The sequence below is a fragment of the Cucurbita pepo genome, chromosome LG17 (assembly GCF_002806865.2).
Source record: "Cucurbita pepo subsp. pepo cultivar mu-cu-16 chromosome LG17, ASM280686v2, whole genome shotgun sequence".
Lineage (NCBI taxonomy): Eukaryota > Viridiplantae > Streptophyta > Magnoliopsida > Cucurbitales > Cucurbitaceae > Cucurbita > Cucurbita pepo.
Window position 1 is genome coordinate 4315812 of NC_036654.1, and position 16963 is coordinate 4332774.

At 38.5% G+C, this 16963-nt stretch overlaps 3 protein-coding genes and 2 non-coding genes across 7 annotated transcripts; 1 reads left to right on the top strand and 4 right to left on the bottom strand.

Moving 5' to 3' along the window:
• Positions 1 to 69: 69 nt before the first annotated feature.
• LOC111779062 lies at positions 70 to 2495 on the bottom strand. Of its 3 annotated transcripts, XM_023659119.1 has the most exons (4): positions 2241 to 2495; positions 1338 to 1942; positions 790 to 872; positions 70 to 708 (listed from the first exon to the last, which is right to left on the bottom strand). In XM_023659119.1, exons 2-4 carry the CDS (start codon positions 1881 to 1883, stop codon positions 234 to 236), a joined length of 1104 nt encoding a protein of 367 aa, XP_023514887.1. In that variant the 5' UTR covers positions 1884 to 1942; positions 2241 to 2495; the 3' UTR covers positions 70 to 233. The 3 variants fall into 3 exon arrangements, with proteins under 3 accessions (XP_023514887.1, XP_023514886.1, XP_023514885.1); XM_023659118.1 differs by having other exon boundaries at positions 70 to 872; positions 2093 to 2494; XM_023659117.1 differs by having other exon boundaries at positions 70 to 872; positions 2241 to 2493.
• A 2374-nt stretch (positions 2496 to 4869) lies between these two features.
• Positions 4870 to 8503, bottom strand: LOC111779196 (ELF3-like protein 2). The gene is made up of 4 exons (XM_023659291.1): positions 7669 to 8503; positions 6255 to 7030; positions 6116 to 6167; positions 4870 to 6012 (listed from the first exon to the last, which is right to left on the bottom strand). The coding sequence occupies exons 1-4, from the start codon at positions 7942 to 7944 to the stop codon at positions 4996 to 4998; spliced, it is 2121 nt and encodes a 706-aa protein (XP_023515059.1). The 5' UTR covers positions 7945 to 8503; the 3' UTR covers positions 4870 to 4995.
• A 3885-nt stretch (positions 8504 to 12388) lies between these two features.
• Positions 12389 to 13878, top strand: LOC111779066 (transcription factor bHLH87-like). The gene is made up of 2 exons (XM_023659123.1): positions 12389 to 12412; positions 12624 to 13878. The coding sequence occupies exon 2, from the start codon at positions 12763 to 12765 to the stop codon at positions 13783 to 13785; it is 1023 nt and encodes a 340-aa protein (XP_023514891.1). The 5' UTR covers positions 12389 to 12412; positions 12624 to 12762; the 3' UTR covers positions 13786 to 13878.
• A 2571-nt stretch (positions 13879 to 16449) lies between these two features.
• TRNAT-UGU lies at positions 16450 to 16521 on the bottom strand. Its single transcript has one exon. It is a non-coding gene; the product is annotated as a tRNA-Thr (tRNA).
• Positions 16522 to 16666: 145 nt separating this feature from the next.
• TRNAT-UGU lies at positions 16667 to 16738 on the bottom strand. Its single transcript has one exon. It is a non-coding gene; the product is annotated as a tRNA-Thr (tRNA).
• Positions 16739 to 16963: the final 225 nt, after the last annotated feature.

A 16963-nucleotide genomic window follows, 5' to 3' on the forward strand; every position in this document is an offset into this window, starting at 1 on the left:
CACAAGTAAAGAACTCATGATGCAAGCTTGAGAGGCAGGGGAATCAGAATTTTAAAGAACAAACCAGAATAATCAATAGTAACAGGAACACGAGTTTTATATATCATCGTGAAGCGTACCGTTTGAAAAATTATATAAATTTTATACATCTACAAGTGTAATTCTATTCGAATTCTACATAAAAACTGCAGAAACGTAAAACAGATCGTATCAACAGTTCTACCAAGCTTGAATCAAAATCCAAAGATTTCGGATGATACGTTTAACAGACGACCCAAGGCATTTGGAGTGAACTTCCTAGCGAAAAGGAAACAGAGTGCTGATGGCTGGTTATTGTAAACGCACGTTCTACTTTCGAAAAGTTTCCTGAAGAAATCGCCCTGGATGTCTGCGTCTCCGAACATTGCAGGATGAGCACCGCCCCTCGACCAATCAACAAAAGTAACACTCCTGTTTGCTATGAGATGAGGCGTTTTGATGCTCAACAGGGTCTGGAAGTAATGTTCATCAACATAACATGGTGGCTTGCAGAACTTTTTAAATTTGGGGTAGTAAACTGTGTCTTCAACCATCTTCACTGCAAGTTCTCTATTGACTTCAAACCACTGAGATCCCTTCCGCCAATTGGTGAGGTTAACCTCAGGTGCCAAACTTTCATTGTAACGTCCCCTACCGATGATTCCTGGTTCATCGAACGCACTCACGAAACTGAAACGGGATCGGGATAGGTAGTGATAAATGACGCTGAAATTGTGGAGAGGAATGCAAGACTCGGAAAGAAGAATGAACCATTCATTTCCAACATCAAGAAGTGCATTGGCAAGCAGTCTCCTCTCAGCATCACACATGCTCATCCTCCCCCACTCGGCAATCTACATAGTGAAAATCCAAAATAAAATGAATGAACCTCAACCATACAGCAACTAACATAAAAGATACAGAATCTCCAGGCACAAGTAGGGAGTTCCCAGCAAATTGGAATAGGAATGCTAACAGAAATCAAGAACATTAAGGTAGATATTCGACTGCCATCGATATTTATCGGTGATAGGCTTGTATGTGTTCGTTTAAGAATCTTAGAAGTTCTACAAACATCGAGAGACTTAGCCAAGGCAATTCTCAACAGATTCAAGAGAGTTGGCATGGATGATATGGGAAAACTTCCTATGAAGCATCACTTGCTTCCCTTGATGCTTTACTAAAATGAATTTCGATTAAAATTCACAAATCTATTAGTCTACTTCGTGATGGTACGTTTTAGACAACGAAATATGCAGTTCTTATGAGTAAAGCAGAAGTGCAATCTAGTATGTAAGCGTGACAAGAACACATATTACCTTACTCGGGATCTGTCGTCTGTAAAACACCGACGACGGTGGAAAATCAGCTACATAAAATGGCAAAGAGTGAATATATATAGAATAAAGTTTCTGATGTCCCTTGAAGAACCGCTCCCAGAGAGGAGACAAGGGCAGTGGTCCCTTGGTCAAGAACATGAAAGCAATTTTTCGAACTCTCTTGAATGGATACTTCTTGACACGAGGAGCAAAAGACGCCCTCCAGAGAAGCTGGGCGTCGTTCATGGTGTGCAGAAGACTTGATGGAGGTCTGATCCATCTTTCTATACTGGTTGGCTCTTCAAGACAAGGTCGAATTATGGACCGTGCTACTTGAGGTGCCACATTTGGACTTCCAAAATACTTCACCGTATGCAAACTAGCAAGTGATATTCCAAGGAAAACAAGCAGAAACAGAAAGAAGAGCTGAAGAAACCTGAAGGGAAAGGCCTTGACAGGACTGTTTGTTCTAGTGCTGCCATTGGCAATGGCAGCGCCGGTGGCAGAGGCCTTTCCTTCCTCAACCCCCACCACTCTAGTCGGCATCTTTGCCCACCTTCCAACCCAATTCGCTTCCAGATACTTCACATCCAAAGAAATGAAATCTACAAGCACATATTTAACGAATCAAAACCCTATCTCAAAAACAGAGCTCTCAAATAAGATGTTCTAAATAAGGAATTCCAAACATCATGCCACAAGTTAACAACAAATCAACAAGATCTAACAAAATCCAACCATATACAGCAATTTACCAAATGTGTATTTCAGAAACAACTCATTCCTTTCCCAAAACTGAAAAACTTCCTCATTAAATCAAAATGCCCAACACCACAGCCCGTAAATCTCCTTGCAGCAAATAGAAACAACATACGAGATGAAATCGCTGGCGAATTGTATTACCACGTGGAGCGGTGGCGATTGAGCTCAAAACAATCGAGAAATGACACAGATCGGTTCAGTCACGAATCATTCAAACCAGACTGCGATCAAGGACTTGCTCGATCTGAGTTTCACAGCACACCCGGTTGTTGAGAACCTGAATCCAAGACGAAGAAGGAAGATGGCCGTACGAGGGGAGGCGCTCGAAACTTCAAAGTCGAGCTTGATTTGATGAATTATTAATTTGTAAATAAGAAATTAAATTTTAGGTGAATATTTGCCTGTGTTTTGGATTCGAGTGTTTTTAAGTTTAATAATAAAATACTGTTCTTGGTCGTACACGTGTAAAAACCTCTGCCTCTTTGGATTGCCTTTAATTTATTTTATGTATTTTTTACTCTATGCTCCCATCATTAAATAAATAAAGTAACGCTTACATTGAAAATCATATATTATAAAATTTATTTTTCCTCTTACAAAATCATGGAGTGTAAGGATTCCCTTGGAATTATTATTTTATTGGAAAGACCAATATGGTGTAGTTTATATATATTATATCTTTTTATTTCAAATTTGTATGAGAATGAGATATTTGCCAGCTCGATGTTGTTTAGGGACCTATCATTAAAACATCATACGGTATTTCAAAAAATAAATTTGGCACACGCCTTATCTTTACCTAAAAAATGGGCACACAGCCTGAGTATTTTAAAGAATACTCAGTAAGTGACTTCACTATAGGGGCCGGGAAAAGATGCAAACACATGCAATAATGCTTTAGGGACCTATCATTAAAACATCATAGGGTGGCCTCCTGTCCGGATTAAATTGGATGTGCAGTACTTCCCTACACACGTCACACACGTGTGAGCGTGAATCTTCAGGCAGTTCACACCCTCCCTGGACCCATCATAGTCGAGCTAGTTGTCCGAAGGTTTAGCAGACCTCTGGGTGTCATGCTCAGTATGATCACCATCATCTTCATAGCGTACACGTCCGTACTCATCATAAAAAAAAGGGGAAATATCCCGATGCTTATGTACATACAAAAATGCATAAGGTCCCTATACTTTATCGTCTTTAAAACATCTTTATGACACAACTCTAGTTCCATTCTTATATTACTATAAGTAGTAATATATGCACATTAACTTTCTATATTATAATCATCATTAACCTCATTTAGGGTTATGACCTAGGCATAATTATCGTCATAATGCAGTATGACATTCACAACATGCTTCTCAACTTAATATGGAAAATAACGTCATATTAAGTAAATAACATAATCTACGTCATCATATCATCATGCATCGTCATCATCATACAACGTTACCTAACACATCATAATCAACAAACGCAATCATATAACTCATACATTTCATCATACATCATATATCATACGTGATACATCATAATCATAAAGCATAAAGAACACGTGCAGTGCCTCACTAGGCACGTGTTGTCATGCTACAAGCAATTGCTTGACCTATCCTATAGTAAGGTCAGTTACTTAGTTGGCGTTAGCCGACATTCTCCTTAATTTAAAATATGTTAGCTTTCATTCCTCAAAAGTTGCTCCAAGTGTCGTTGGAGTTCGTTTCCTATTAGGTGGTCCTGTTTTTTTCGTAAGTATTTCATAATTCTAAATTAAATTCAATTCCAAATTGTGAAATAGAGCATCATACTTGCCTTAATTAACCGGGATTCTGAGCTGCGGAGCCGAGCCGTTTAAGCCACGGGAGACAAGAGTGTCTGCCTGCAGGCGTAATACGTGTCAGCAGGGGAGACGGACACGTCACATTTCCCTCTCGAGTCGAGGCGCGGGTTCGGGGCGCTGACGCGGGTGTTGGGCCTGGGTCTCGTGCTGCAGGTGGATTGGGTCGACACTAGGCTGCCTACTGGATCTGGGCCGAGGCGCTCATTGGGCCGAAACCAAATGGATGGGTAGTGGGTTATGGGTTGAGTCCGACCCGAATCCGGATCCGATGGATTCGTCTTCTTCCCCCGACTCAGCAAGTTTTTCCGATTTTCTTCTCTCTCCGCACCACAGTCGTTTCCGACGTTCTCCTCGTCGTTTTCCTCCTCTATCTCTCTGTTGGACTCTCTGCTTCTCTTCGACGAAGCCTCGTGGCCGTTTCCGATCTATTAGGTTCTTGAAAAATCGAAACCGATATCTCGTTTCCGATGACGATGCACGTAGGAGGAACGCAAAACGTACCTCAGATGAACGTACAGTCGTCGAAGATCTCTTTCATGGCATGAATCAAGCGTTTCGACGTTGAGTTCGGTTGTTTTAGGTATGCGTTCGCGGTTTTGAGTAGAGAAGAACATCGCCAAACTTCTCTCTCTCGATCTCTTGCTCTGTGTTTCTCTTGTAATAATCCTCTTTTCGAGGTCATCTTTGGATATCTAAGGATTCGATATACAGCTTTCATATGTTCTTCTAACAACAAATTCAATATCTAGACGTGTATGAGAAAGATAAATACAATGTTTGATTGATAGCAATGTGTTCTTTACGGAATTTCAATGTTCTGTGCTTGAAACATTTGTGACGGAGTTTGTTTCTTAGTTAATCCTCGATGATCAAATATTTCATACGTCGATCATGTCATCAAGAACGAAAAAGAGTTTGATTCTGTACACCTTTCAGAAATGTATTCACATTTTCATTAATGAGAAGAACATGATTACAGACAAAATTTTCTTACAGTTCTATAAGAATATTGACAACAATGTGGATAATATCACATCCCAGATGAACTGAAATACATCATAATTGGTTTCTTTCTTCTTGTATTAACTGAAATATCCTAGCCGCTGATTCAGTAGCAGATTTAGGATGGTGAGGCACAACCTTGATTGCCCTTGATTTCTGCTCACTCATGTCTGCATTAGGACTGGACTCCTCAACTCCTGGTGGTTCAGTAGGAAAAAGAGGAAGCACATCTCCATTGCCTCTCTCCGAGCTGCTACTGCCCGTACTTCCCATCGATCCGTGAACTTTCCGAGCACGAAACGGCATCGAATGGCTCGTTTGGCTTGGCATATCGCACGAGTTTTCTTGATGCGCCAAGTAGTTGATATCCCCAGTTGATATCTGCTTTTCCTGTTCTTTTGATTTCACTTTACCAAACAGACTCATTTGATCTGGAGTTGACCCCGACATCGATTGATTCGTTACTGGTACGCCATAATGTGGAAAGTACATTTGGTTCAAGGGAATCATGCCCGGAAAATATCCGAACCCTTGGTGGTTAGAAGCAGGAACAGCATAAGCTGGGGTGTAAAAGTCTCCACTGCCTGTGTTTAGGCTCGTTAATCCATGGTTACCGTACATCGGTGTCACGAATCCTGCAGTCGGAGGGCATGGCCCTGTATATGGTTTGTAAACAAGAGTTTCAGAAGGAGACATAACTGGAACCAGCCATTGGTTTCCTGGTGTAGGGTGGCTAATGCACCAGGGAGCTGATTTTGGAACAGCAGCTATCGGAGTTTGTGGCGTGTCTTTTACTCGAATCTCGTTGCTTGTTTGTCGAGTAAGGGCAAGTTTAGTGTTGTCCTTGTTAAAAGAAGGTAAAGGAAGCTTGGCAAGAGGATTCTTATCTGCACATTTGGTGTCGAAAACGGGATTTGGGCGTTGATGATAGCCTTTCACCGTGGCGGTTCGAACCGGCTGTTGCGCAGCACACTTCGTTGGCTTGTTCTTAACAGCAGACAGAGCGGATGGCGGTTTGTCTAAATAGTGTTCAAGTAATATGTGTGGTGAACCAGCAATGAGTCTTTGAACCTATGTTGAATTGAAGCAGTAAAGCGTTTAAAGTAAAGGAGAACGGGCTACGAATACGATGACGAAACGTTTAAGTAATCAGTAGAGCCAAATGATGGTGTACCTCTATGAGTCTATGCAGCTCAAACACTTGTACTGCAAAAATCCTTTGCTGACTGAAAACAGTAGCAAAAAAATGGGAATAAGGGAACAGATAATTCAACCCAGCAGCTAAAACTCAAATTGAGAAGAATACTACTCACTGAGAAATCGCTTTTCGAGCTTTCCAGAATTGTTTTTCACCGATCAACCCGACGACGACATCAGGGGAGATATTTGGAGCTGTAGCTGAATCTACTAAGGAAGCCTCTGAAACATTGTGTTTATGTTCTACTTCTCTCAAACGCACGGTAGCAAACTTCTCGAACTCGTTAGCCACATTTCTGTCACCATCTCTTGGTGACGAATTTTCCAAACCACGAACCTCAGCGCACCCCACATTGTCTTGGAGAGCTTCAGAGCTTTGTTCGGCCAAGCCTTCGGGATTTGCTCTCACATTTGCACCGCACGGTGTGCTCGAATTGCTGGTGGAAGTCCAGTTTTGTTTAGATGGATGGGGCAGCTTTGCCTTTTGAGAGTCCCTATAATTCATTGAAGGCCGAGTATTTGGCTCCAACAAAGGCTCATCTGTGGCTGAATGGATAAATATAGGCCTCTTTACATGATCCTGAGTAGCCTTGCCCAAATTTGGATGCCCCTCGCCTTCATTCCCCGCATATTTTCTGGAAGTATCGAGTTCGCTCGTGCTGCCGCTCGACATCCTTTCCCGAAACTTCTGGGGATTCAAGACCTTTGCAATTGAATTGCTTGGAGGATTTGATGACAATGATCCTGCTGCTACAACACTTGTCTTTAGCAACTTTGCCTCATTGCTTTGCACAACTCCTTTAGAATCATAAGAGTGAAGCTTCTCGTCGTGATGAGATTGTTTCGAGCCCTTGGAGGACGACGAGAAGATGCCCCTTTTCTTGCCACCAAACTGCAGGAGAACAAGCAAGTTTATGCAATCATTACCCAAAAATGCATAGAGAACGAGAAGCTGTATTCCTTACTTATAAACCCATGATCAACCCCTTGATTAGCCGATGTGGGACTCCTCTCTCAATAATCTTCCCCTCGAACAAAGTACATCATAAAGCCTCCCCTGAGGCCTATAGAGCCCTCGAACATCCTCCCCTTAATTGAACAAAGTACAACCTTTGTTCGACACTTGAGTCACTTTTGACTACACTTTCGGGGCTCACAACTTATTTGTTCGACATTTGAGGATTCTATTGACATAACTAAGTTAAGGGCATGACTCTAATACCATATTAGAAATCACGACCCTCCATAATGGTATGATATTGTCCACTTTGAGCATAAGCGCTCTCATGCCTTTCCTCTTGGTTTTTCCAACGGGTCTCATACCACTAGAGATGCATTCCTTACTTATAAATCCATGATCAACCATTAATTACCCAACGTGGGACTCCTCTCCTAACAGTTCTCAACCATATGAATGCATGATTTCAGTTTTGGCATCTAAAAGAACAATCAAAAGACAGAAAAAGTGAAACACTGATGCATTGATAAACATGTGAGGCATGAAGAATTGCAGTAATCAATTAAGCATACATGGCTCGAGGATGTCGAGGTCGTCGGAGTACCGAGTGGAAGAGGAGCAGCAGCTGAAGCTGATCCAGAGGAAAACTTCTGAGCAGGAATGGTGAGCTGCTCATAGAGAGCCATTTTATTCCTTGGAGGAGCTCTTGGGCCACCTTTGTCGGTGTCATTGACATGAAGCCTAGGGAACATGGGACTCAACAACAATCTTTGTTCATCTTTCCCCCCTCTCATCCTCTCACCAAAACCTCCAAACGAAACAAACTCACCAGAAGAACCCAATTCCATGAATCTCTATGTAAAAACAAAGGATTTTCATTTCAAAAACAGAAAAAGAAAAAAAAAAACCCCATCAATCATCAAACAACAACCATGAAACCACAAAATTCAGCAAACCCAGAAAGAAAAACCATTAATTTTGGGAAGAGATTCAGAAATTGACAGATACCCATCATCAGCCCACATGAAATGAACAAAATTGGGACAGAAATTCATGAAAAAAGACACAAAAAAAATGCAGAGAAGAACAGAAAATGAAACACTCGTTGTTGAGGTCTGTCAGATCTCCATAGGCATGGGTAGCGAAGAAGAAAGGGGTTGTGGTGAAGATTGAAAAGGATTAAAGAAGGAAAAAGGGTTTTGAATTTAGATTGTGGGGCAGTGACTGAATGGAGCACATGGAGGAGTATTTTGGCTACGCTGTTGATGTTAGAACCTCATGTTTTTGGTTCCATTTCGCCAATCTTTTAACGAAAAATCCGTTAAAGATCGTCTTCAACAAACAAATAAAAACATCTCTCAAATTTTTCTCCTTTTTCTTTTTCCGGTAGCATTGATTCAACCCACAGCGACTAATTGGGGATGTGGATTTTGTTTGTTAATTTGACCACAAACATTTTTCTCTCTCTCTCTTTTTTTTTTTTAATTATTTAAAAAAACACACACACAAAAAGATTGATTTAAATCAATATTATAATCACACGTGCACATTGTCGGATACGACATGTCGTCCCACGCTTCGGGATTTTAATGAACTTGGGCCTGCTTTTAATTTCAACCGGCCCACTTAGTGGAGCCCAACAAGTCTATTTGGGCCGTGTAAATATCATGAAGAGTTTTGGAACGGTGTCGTATTGAGGGGAGTACAATTTTTATTTTATTTTATTTTATTTTATTTTCCACGAAGAGGACAAGAGATAATGTTAATTTTAAAAGACAGATGGGAATTTTTGAGGTGGTGGGGCCCACGGGGGGGTGTGGTGGTGGAAGGCTTAGAAGGCTTCGCTGTTTGGAATTTCCACGTGGGACAATGGTTGTCAGGAGATGAACCAATGAGAAGGTGCGACGTGTGAAAGGATGGTTGCGTTCACGTGTGAGATGTAATAATTGAATTGATGACAAGGATATATGTGGGGACCAATTGGAAAAATACAATGTAACGGATTTAATGGCCTTGATTTGGTCTTTTTGTATCATAATTGAGACATCAACGGTCGAATTTGCATGATGAAATGAGGAGATAAAATGAATCCAAATTCATTCACACCCTCATTTGACTTTACCCCACTCTATTATTATTATTATTATTATTATTATTATTATTATTATTATTATTATTATTATTATTATTATTGTAACGCCCCAAATCCACCGCCAGCGGATATTGTCCTCTTTGACTTTCCCCTCAAGCCTTTAAAACGCGTATGCTAGGAGAAGATTTCCACACCCTTGTAAATGGTGGTAGACACGAGGCGGTGTGCCAATAAGAACGCTGGCCCCAAAGGGAGTGGATTTGGGGGCGATCTCACATTGATGAGAGGAAGGAAAGAGTGCCAGCGAGGACGTTGACTTCCTACATTGGTTGGGGAGGAAAACAAACCACCATTTACAGGGTGTGAAAACCTTCTCAACAGAGCATTTTAAAGCCTTGAGGGGAAGCCCGAAAGGGAAAGCCAAAGAAGACAATATCTGCTGTGGATATGTGGCGTTAAAATTATTATTATTTTAATATTAACGTTTGTATAATAAGCCCTGAATTTTATAAAATTTTAAACTTTTAATTTTGTTTCTGATTTCGGGTACAAGTACCCTTTTGTTGATTATTGTTCAACCTTTTCTTGAAAGTATGATATGGGTTACTTCAACGCCACCACTAACTGGAGCTTCAGGTATAGAAAATCTTAAAAGAATTTCTCTCAAGACAACGGATCCTAGGTCCTACATGAGCTTTGGATAACCAAATATGAATGGGTACGGTAGGCACTTGAACAGCGAAAAAACAATCCATAGAAGGATTTGGTGCGGCTCTCTCGAGTGATAGGGGACCCACTTACAGATTTCAAAATGTCTAATAGATTTTCGAACTTTTGATCCTGTATCTTTCAATTTTGTGGCGTGTTAATGTTAATAAATTTAATAGATGTCATGTTCAGGCATTTAATGTGCAGAGAAAATCCATGAATAGCTTATTCATTTACATTGCTGCACCAGTAAGAGATAATATGAAATTCAAATTTCAATTATTTAATATTTATAATTTCCATGGGAATAACAGAAAAATAGTTTTAATATTTTAAAAAGGAAATGGGGAAGTGATTATCCAAAGTTTGAGACAAGTTGCAGAGAAAAAAATGTTAAAGATGAGACAGAACATGATGTGTTACTTGTCTGAATCAGACAATACTTCTCCATTTTCTAATCCTTAAACAAATAGTTCATATTGCTTTAGGTTCGACGAAGAATTCAACAGTATATATATGGTAAACTCGTAAGTTACGTTCCAAATTCAAACTTGATCGAGTAAGTTAGAAGACGCAAACGAGTAAAATCTCGAATCTTAGAACGACACGTAGCTGATGACGAGTTGGATATTGTGAAATTAGGGTTAAGGAGTTGATAACAAGGAAAGCGAAGAACGAGGGGATTCCATTATCTAATTTCTTGGTTGATGATATATGTTTTTAGCTCGTTGATGTGATGGTCGAATTTGCCAAATTTTAATAAAAAAGTAAAAATGTTTTTCTTAAGGAATCATGCTACAAGTTAAGTGTGTTCGTGCGTTAATCCTCCAATCACAAGAGCTAGATTTAACACAACTAGGTTAAAGAAATCGACCCTATATCAGATAAGCTCATAAACCGCTTACTCAAATTCACTACTCGAGTAACTTAGAAAGAAGAAAACATAAATGGGTATATAATTTCTTCCATGAACATCTATCTTACGAGTCAGATTTAGGGTAACCAAAAGCTCTTAACCAAAAGTTCTTGAAATCGACCCTATTTCGACAAACTTGTAACTCACACGAACGACTTGAATTCAAACGAACACAATAGGGTATTGAATGAGGTGAGTGATTATGGGGAGCATGTGGGTGGGTGCTCATAGCTATTATGTAAGCAGCAATAAAACCAGGGAGATAAGATGAACGATGAACGATGAACGATGAACAATTTTTAATATAAATAATAATTAACCAACTTGGGTCTCTTATCCTCTCCTCTCTCACTTTCTTCCCTTAATTTGTGAACAACAAACAGCAACAACTCTCATGTTCATCATTCCCCCACCACTTGTTATTAATTCTTCCCCCAACCTACCTCCCACCTCCATACCTTGTATCTACCCCATTTCGTTACATTTTCCGGGTCGTTATTAGCAAGTTTAGTCCTTTAATTTTCAAGTTTTTATCCAAAAACGTACTTCGATTCTGGTAGCAAAACAGTAATTAAATATGGTTCCCAACCCAACGTGCTTATTAGGGAGATGTTTCCATACCCTGTTAAGGAATGCTTTGTTCTCTCTCCAATCAATGTGGGCTCTCACAATCCATCCTCTCTACAGTCCAGCGTCCTTGTTGGCACACCGCTCTCTCAAGCCCATCGCTACATTTTAACCTGTTACGTATCGCTGTCAGCCTCACGATTTTAGAACGTGCCCAGTAGTTAGAAGTTCCATACCTTAATTTTGAACAAAGCCTTCCATTATTAATAAAGCTATGGGCAAGGGCATTATGGTGCTATTGACATTTCCAAAAGAAAAGGGAAATAAAATTAATATACTTACTTTTTTGGGGTCAATTCTAGATTCATCTAATTTGTTTCTATTTCAGATATAACCCAGATAATTATTAATTCTTTTTTTTTTTTCTCTCAAAATTTCGAAATAATTACTGAATCATTTAGCCTTAAAGCTATGATTAAAGCTATGATTAATACAAAAAAGTTTATTATTATTATTTTATTTTATTTTATTTTATTTTGCAGAAAGATGCTTTTAGTCTGTCAAAATTACAACTTTACCCCAAATCAGGTTAAAATATTTATTTGAAATTTATTTATTTTTATTTTTTTAAAATAAAATTTTGGAAATTTAAAAATAGAAAAACAAAAATATTATAATATTAAAAAGAAAATTCCATTTTCCAATATAGTTTAGAATAAAAAAATGAATCACTGAAATCTCATTCTTCTCCCACCAAACTGACAAATAATAATAATAATAATAATCATAAATAAATAAATAAATAAATAAATAAATAAATAAAATAATAAAAAAAAGCTTATCTTTTCCAAAGGCATTATATTTCTGTCAACGGTTTATTTTAATTTAATTTTATTATTTTTCCTTTTTGCACATTTTTTGCATCTTCAAAGTACAATTACCAATATTTTCTTTGCATTTATACCCCTTCCCTTTCCACTATTTTCTTTTCACTCCCTTCTTTAAAAACCAAACCTTTCTTCTCCCATCCGAGGTACAACAATCTCGTGTTTTTCTATGTTCTTGTTCGTGTTCTTGTTCCTGTTCTTGTTCTTGTTCGTGATGTTTTGATTATCGCTCGAATGTTTAGACTTTTTTGGAGTTTCTCTTTCCATTTCCAAACATTAGTTGCCAAGAAAATGACATAAGCAATAGCTGTGTTTTGTTCCTCTTTGTCTCAGTTTCCTCACCATTTTCCAAATTAGGAAAGATTTGGTCAAGAATGTACAAAAGGAGGAGCTGAAGGAAAGAGCTCGAGCTCGAGCCCGACAGATCGGTTTTTTTTTTCGGTAAGTTTCGTGAATTCTTCTTTAGAAACAAGAAACAAGAAACGAGAAAGTAGTAATGGATTATTCGAACCGGGATGGATACGGGTCGAGAGTTGCCACGACAAACATGACGTCGCCGGTGTCGTTTTGGAGCAATTACCAACAAGGAGTTGAAGAAAGGTTCATGATATCCAATTCAAATTCTCACTTCTTCAACTCAGTTCAAGATCTCCCAATCAGCCCTCCATTGACAAGCTTTGCAACATCCAAAGACATGGATGCTATTGCGCCCTATGGATTCGACGACGGTAAATCGACGTCGGTTACACCGTGCTCTCTCGAGTCATTGGACTGCTTGCTTTCAGCTACAAATAGCAACACAGACACATCAGTTGAAGATAATGATGGATCAGTGTCAATGATCTTAACAGATTACACAAATTTATGGAACTTTGGAAGCAATGCTGCAACTACAAAGAGAACCCATCAAGAATCTACAGAGTACTCTGTTTTTTCCAACACCATCAAGAATCTCTCTGATTCAACTTCAAACAGTGGAGGGTTTAGGATCATAACAGATCAAAATCAACCAAAATCAAAGAAACCCAGATCAGAAAAGCCACCAAGTTCATCAAACATCAACTTTCAGCAATCATGTTCATCAGGATCATCATGTATTGATCAAGAGCCAGACCCAGAAGCCATAGCACAGATGAAGGAAATGATATACAGAGCAGCAGCCTTGAGGCCAGTGAATTTGGGGGTAGAAGGGATAGAAAAGCCCAAAAGGAAGAACGTGAGGATCTCAACAGACCCACAAACAGTAGCAGCAAGGCAAAGGAGAGAGAGAATCAGTGAAAGAATTAGGGTATTGCAAAGGCTTGTTCCTGGTGGGAACAAGATGGATACTGCATCAATGCTTGATGAAGCTGCAAATTATCTCAAGTTCTTGAAGTCTCAGATCAAAGCTTTAGAGAATCTTGGGCAAAAGATTGAATCTTTGAACTGCCCTTCAACTAGCTTAGCTTTTTCTTTCAACCCATCTTTTCCCATACAATCATCTTCATCATTATCCCATAACCAATTCCCCCAAAACTGAACTGATATTGTAGCTTCACTTTGCTTCTTCATGTTTCAATCTTCAATATTAAACCAATAAATTCATCACTCACTTAGATCATTAGAATCCTTACTCCATTTGTTTGTCAAGCACGAGAGTTCGTAAATCTTCCCGAATCACCCACTAACGTCTTTCGTTATTGAACTTCAAAATTTGAAGAAGACCCAACAAGCGAAAATCAATATTAACACAGATTCAAATACAAACTCCTCTCACATTAGTTAGAGAGGGGAACAAAACATTCTTTATAAGAGTGTGGAAACCTCTCCCTAACAGACACGTCTAAAGAGGACAATATTTGGTAGCGATGGGCTTGAAAGTGAAAGTGAAAGAGTTGGTTGTTTTAGAACGATGATGGATTTTGATTAAGCGTTTTAACTTTTCGTGAGTAGCAGAAGGGGAAAAGGTTAGTAATAATAACAATATGATTAAGTTGAAAGTGAATGTAATTGAAAAAGAATCAAACTTTTAACTTTGTATTAAGAATTGTAATGTGTTTTGATTCAATTTTATAAGTGTTATTACCAATGCTTTTGAAACATTCTGTTTGGAAATGAGAGCCAAAGTCAGTGGTGTGGTCTCCTTGATTCAATCCAAAGCGTGCTCTTGGGAATCATCCCATATTTATTGCTATCCACATGCTTTCTGCTTCCTTTTGCCTTCCTATTAAACCATCTCTCTCTCTCTCTCTTGCCACTATGGTTTCTCTTAACTTTAACATATCATAGGTTCGACGATCATGGAGATTTTCGATCTCTTCAGAAGTTTTATTTCGACCTAACAAATTTGGTAGGAGTGTACACGAGTAGGTTGGGTTGGAGAAATCTTTTGGATCAACCAAAAATTTCGGGATGGTTAAGTTGGTGATCCGAGTAACCTAAATAGAGTTCACAGTCAAATTCAGATTAAAATATCTATTATATTAACAACTAAAATCTCATATAGCTCAAATATCAAACATTCACAAGTCACAACCCACCACGGTTATAAATGAAAATATTCTTAATTTTCATAATAATAAGTAGGGTAGGTAGGTTTGGGTTGTAACCCTATTTTCGGAAATCTGATAAAAGAATATCAAAGCACAAACCGAGCTAAATTTTTTTCGAAAAAAATCTAACCCACCCCAATCTTCTTTATGGTTTGGGTTAAGTAGTTCAAGTTGGTCTGGTTCTTTCTAGAGTCACATGAACACCCCTAAAATTTGGCATAAGACTCCTCTCGGGATAACGTAACTCAAGTTAGCTTTCCCTGAAATGATCATCTATCCATCGACTTGCAATAAGATCATGTGTATGAAACACTTCATGTCGCAACTTTAATCATCCCACCCTCGAACCCGCTCTTTTGTTTATATTAGTCCAAGAACTTGCATCATAGTTTGTGTATCTCATTAATGCTACCAAACAAACACGAAAGAAAAACACCCAAAAAAGGGAGATATTTGGGAATTCAAGCATTGATTGGAAGGATGCAAATTGATATTGATGATGCGATCATATGTTATAAAAATAATATAAAGTTTTGAATCTGCCAAATTTAGGCACTTTGAGTTGCAATGAAGGAGGGGGTGCCCTTAATCTGTGGGGTTGGGGCATTTAAACATTCATTGGTTTGGTTTGGTTTGGTTTGGTTTGGTTTGGTTTGTCATAAAGGATGTGGGTCCCATTCCAAAGTAACAAACTTTAGAGGAGGGCAAAGAAAAAAGATATTGTTTTTTAATTATTATTGTTTTGGGCCATTTAATTGGACTGTTATTTTGTAGGCTTTCCGACAGTTGACTTTGTCTAACCAATGGAGACATCACATAGGGTGTTGTTGAGGAAAAAGTCTTTAAAATGAATTGTCAAAGGACACGTGTTGATTTCTTATTGGTTTGTCTTGCGGTGGTTCATACGGGGTAGGTTGTTTTGTTCCCCCCCCCGGAAAAGAAGATTTGGAGGTCATTCTTTCTGGATGCATATGTATCTGCCAAATTTATTTTTCAAATCTAAGGTGTTGTAGCCAATGGATTCAAGTCGGTAATGAGTTATTTACGCTTTCTTGTTCAAGTTCAACGTGTACGAGTGACTTGAATTCTTAACTTTTTGATCGATGACATATGTCTTTATCAATTGAGCTCTCTTTTAGTTAGAAAAGGAGATGAACGATGTTTGTGTTTAACTTATTGATTTGACAGGGAAAAGGAGATGAACGATATTTATGTTTAACTTATTGATTTGACGGGTTTGACGGGTTGGCTGACCCAAAAGCTATAAACGTCACTTTTCACACTTAATCTATTAGATAAAAGGTACCTATAGGAAAATATATATCAAGTCTCATACCAATAGAGATAGTATTCCGAGATATTACTTATGAACCCTAGTATTCCGAGATATTACTTATAAACCCTAGTATTCCTCATTTATAAACACACGATCGTGGACCTTAATTAGGGCCTTATCGTGGACCTTAATTAGGGCCTTACTTATAAACCCACGATCAATCTTATAAACCTAGGATCAGGACATGACTATACCATGTTAGGAATCATAACCCTCTACAATAATGATATGATATTGTCTACTTTGAGATGTATTCCTTAATAAAATTTATGATATTACGAATATACTAGAAATTTCACAAAAATATATTTTTTTTTGCCCCCACGCAGGTTTGAACTACGGACCTTCAGTTTACAAGACTGACGCTCTACCACTGAGCTATAAGGGCATTTGCAATGGTATTGTATTATCTACTTGGAATATAAAAACCTCATATCAACGAAGATGTATTCCTTCCTTGTAACCTCATGATGAACCACTTTATGAAATTTATGATATACACTAAAAATTTCACAAAATGTTTAAAATGTTTTTGCCCCCATGCAGGATTGAACTACAGACTTTCAGTTTACAAGACTGACGCTCTACCACTGAGCTATAAGGGCTTCTACAATAGTATCATATTATCCACTTTGAATATAAAGGTCTCATACCAACGAGATCAACCACTTTTTAAAATTTATGATATACTTACGAATACACTAGAAATTTCACAAAATGTTTTTGACCCTAGGTAGGATTGAACTACAGACCTTCAGTATACAAGATTGATGCTCTACCACTGAGTTATAAGGGCTTCTACAATGATATAATATTGTTCACTTTTAAGT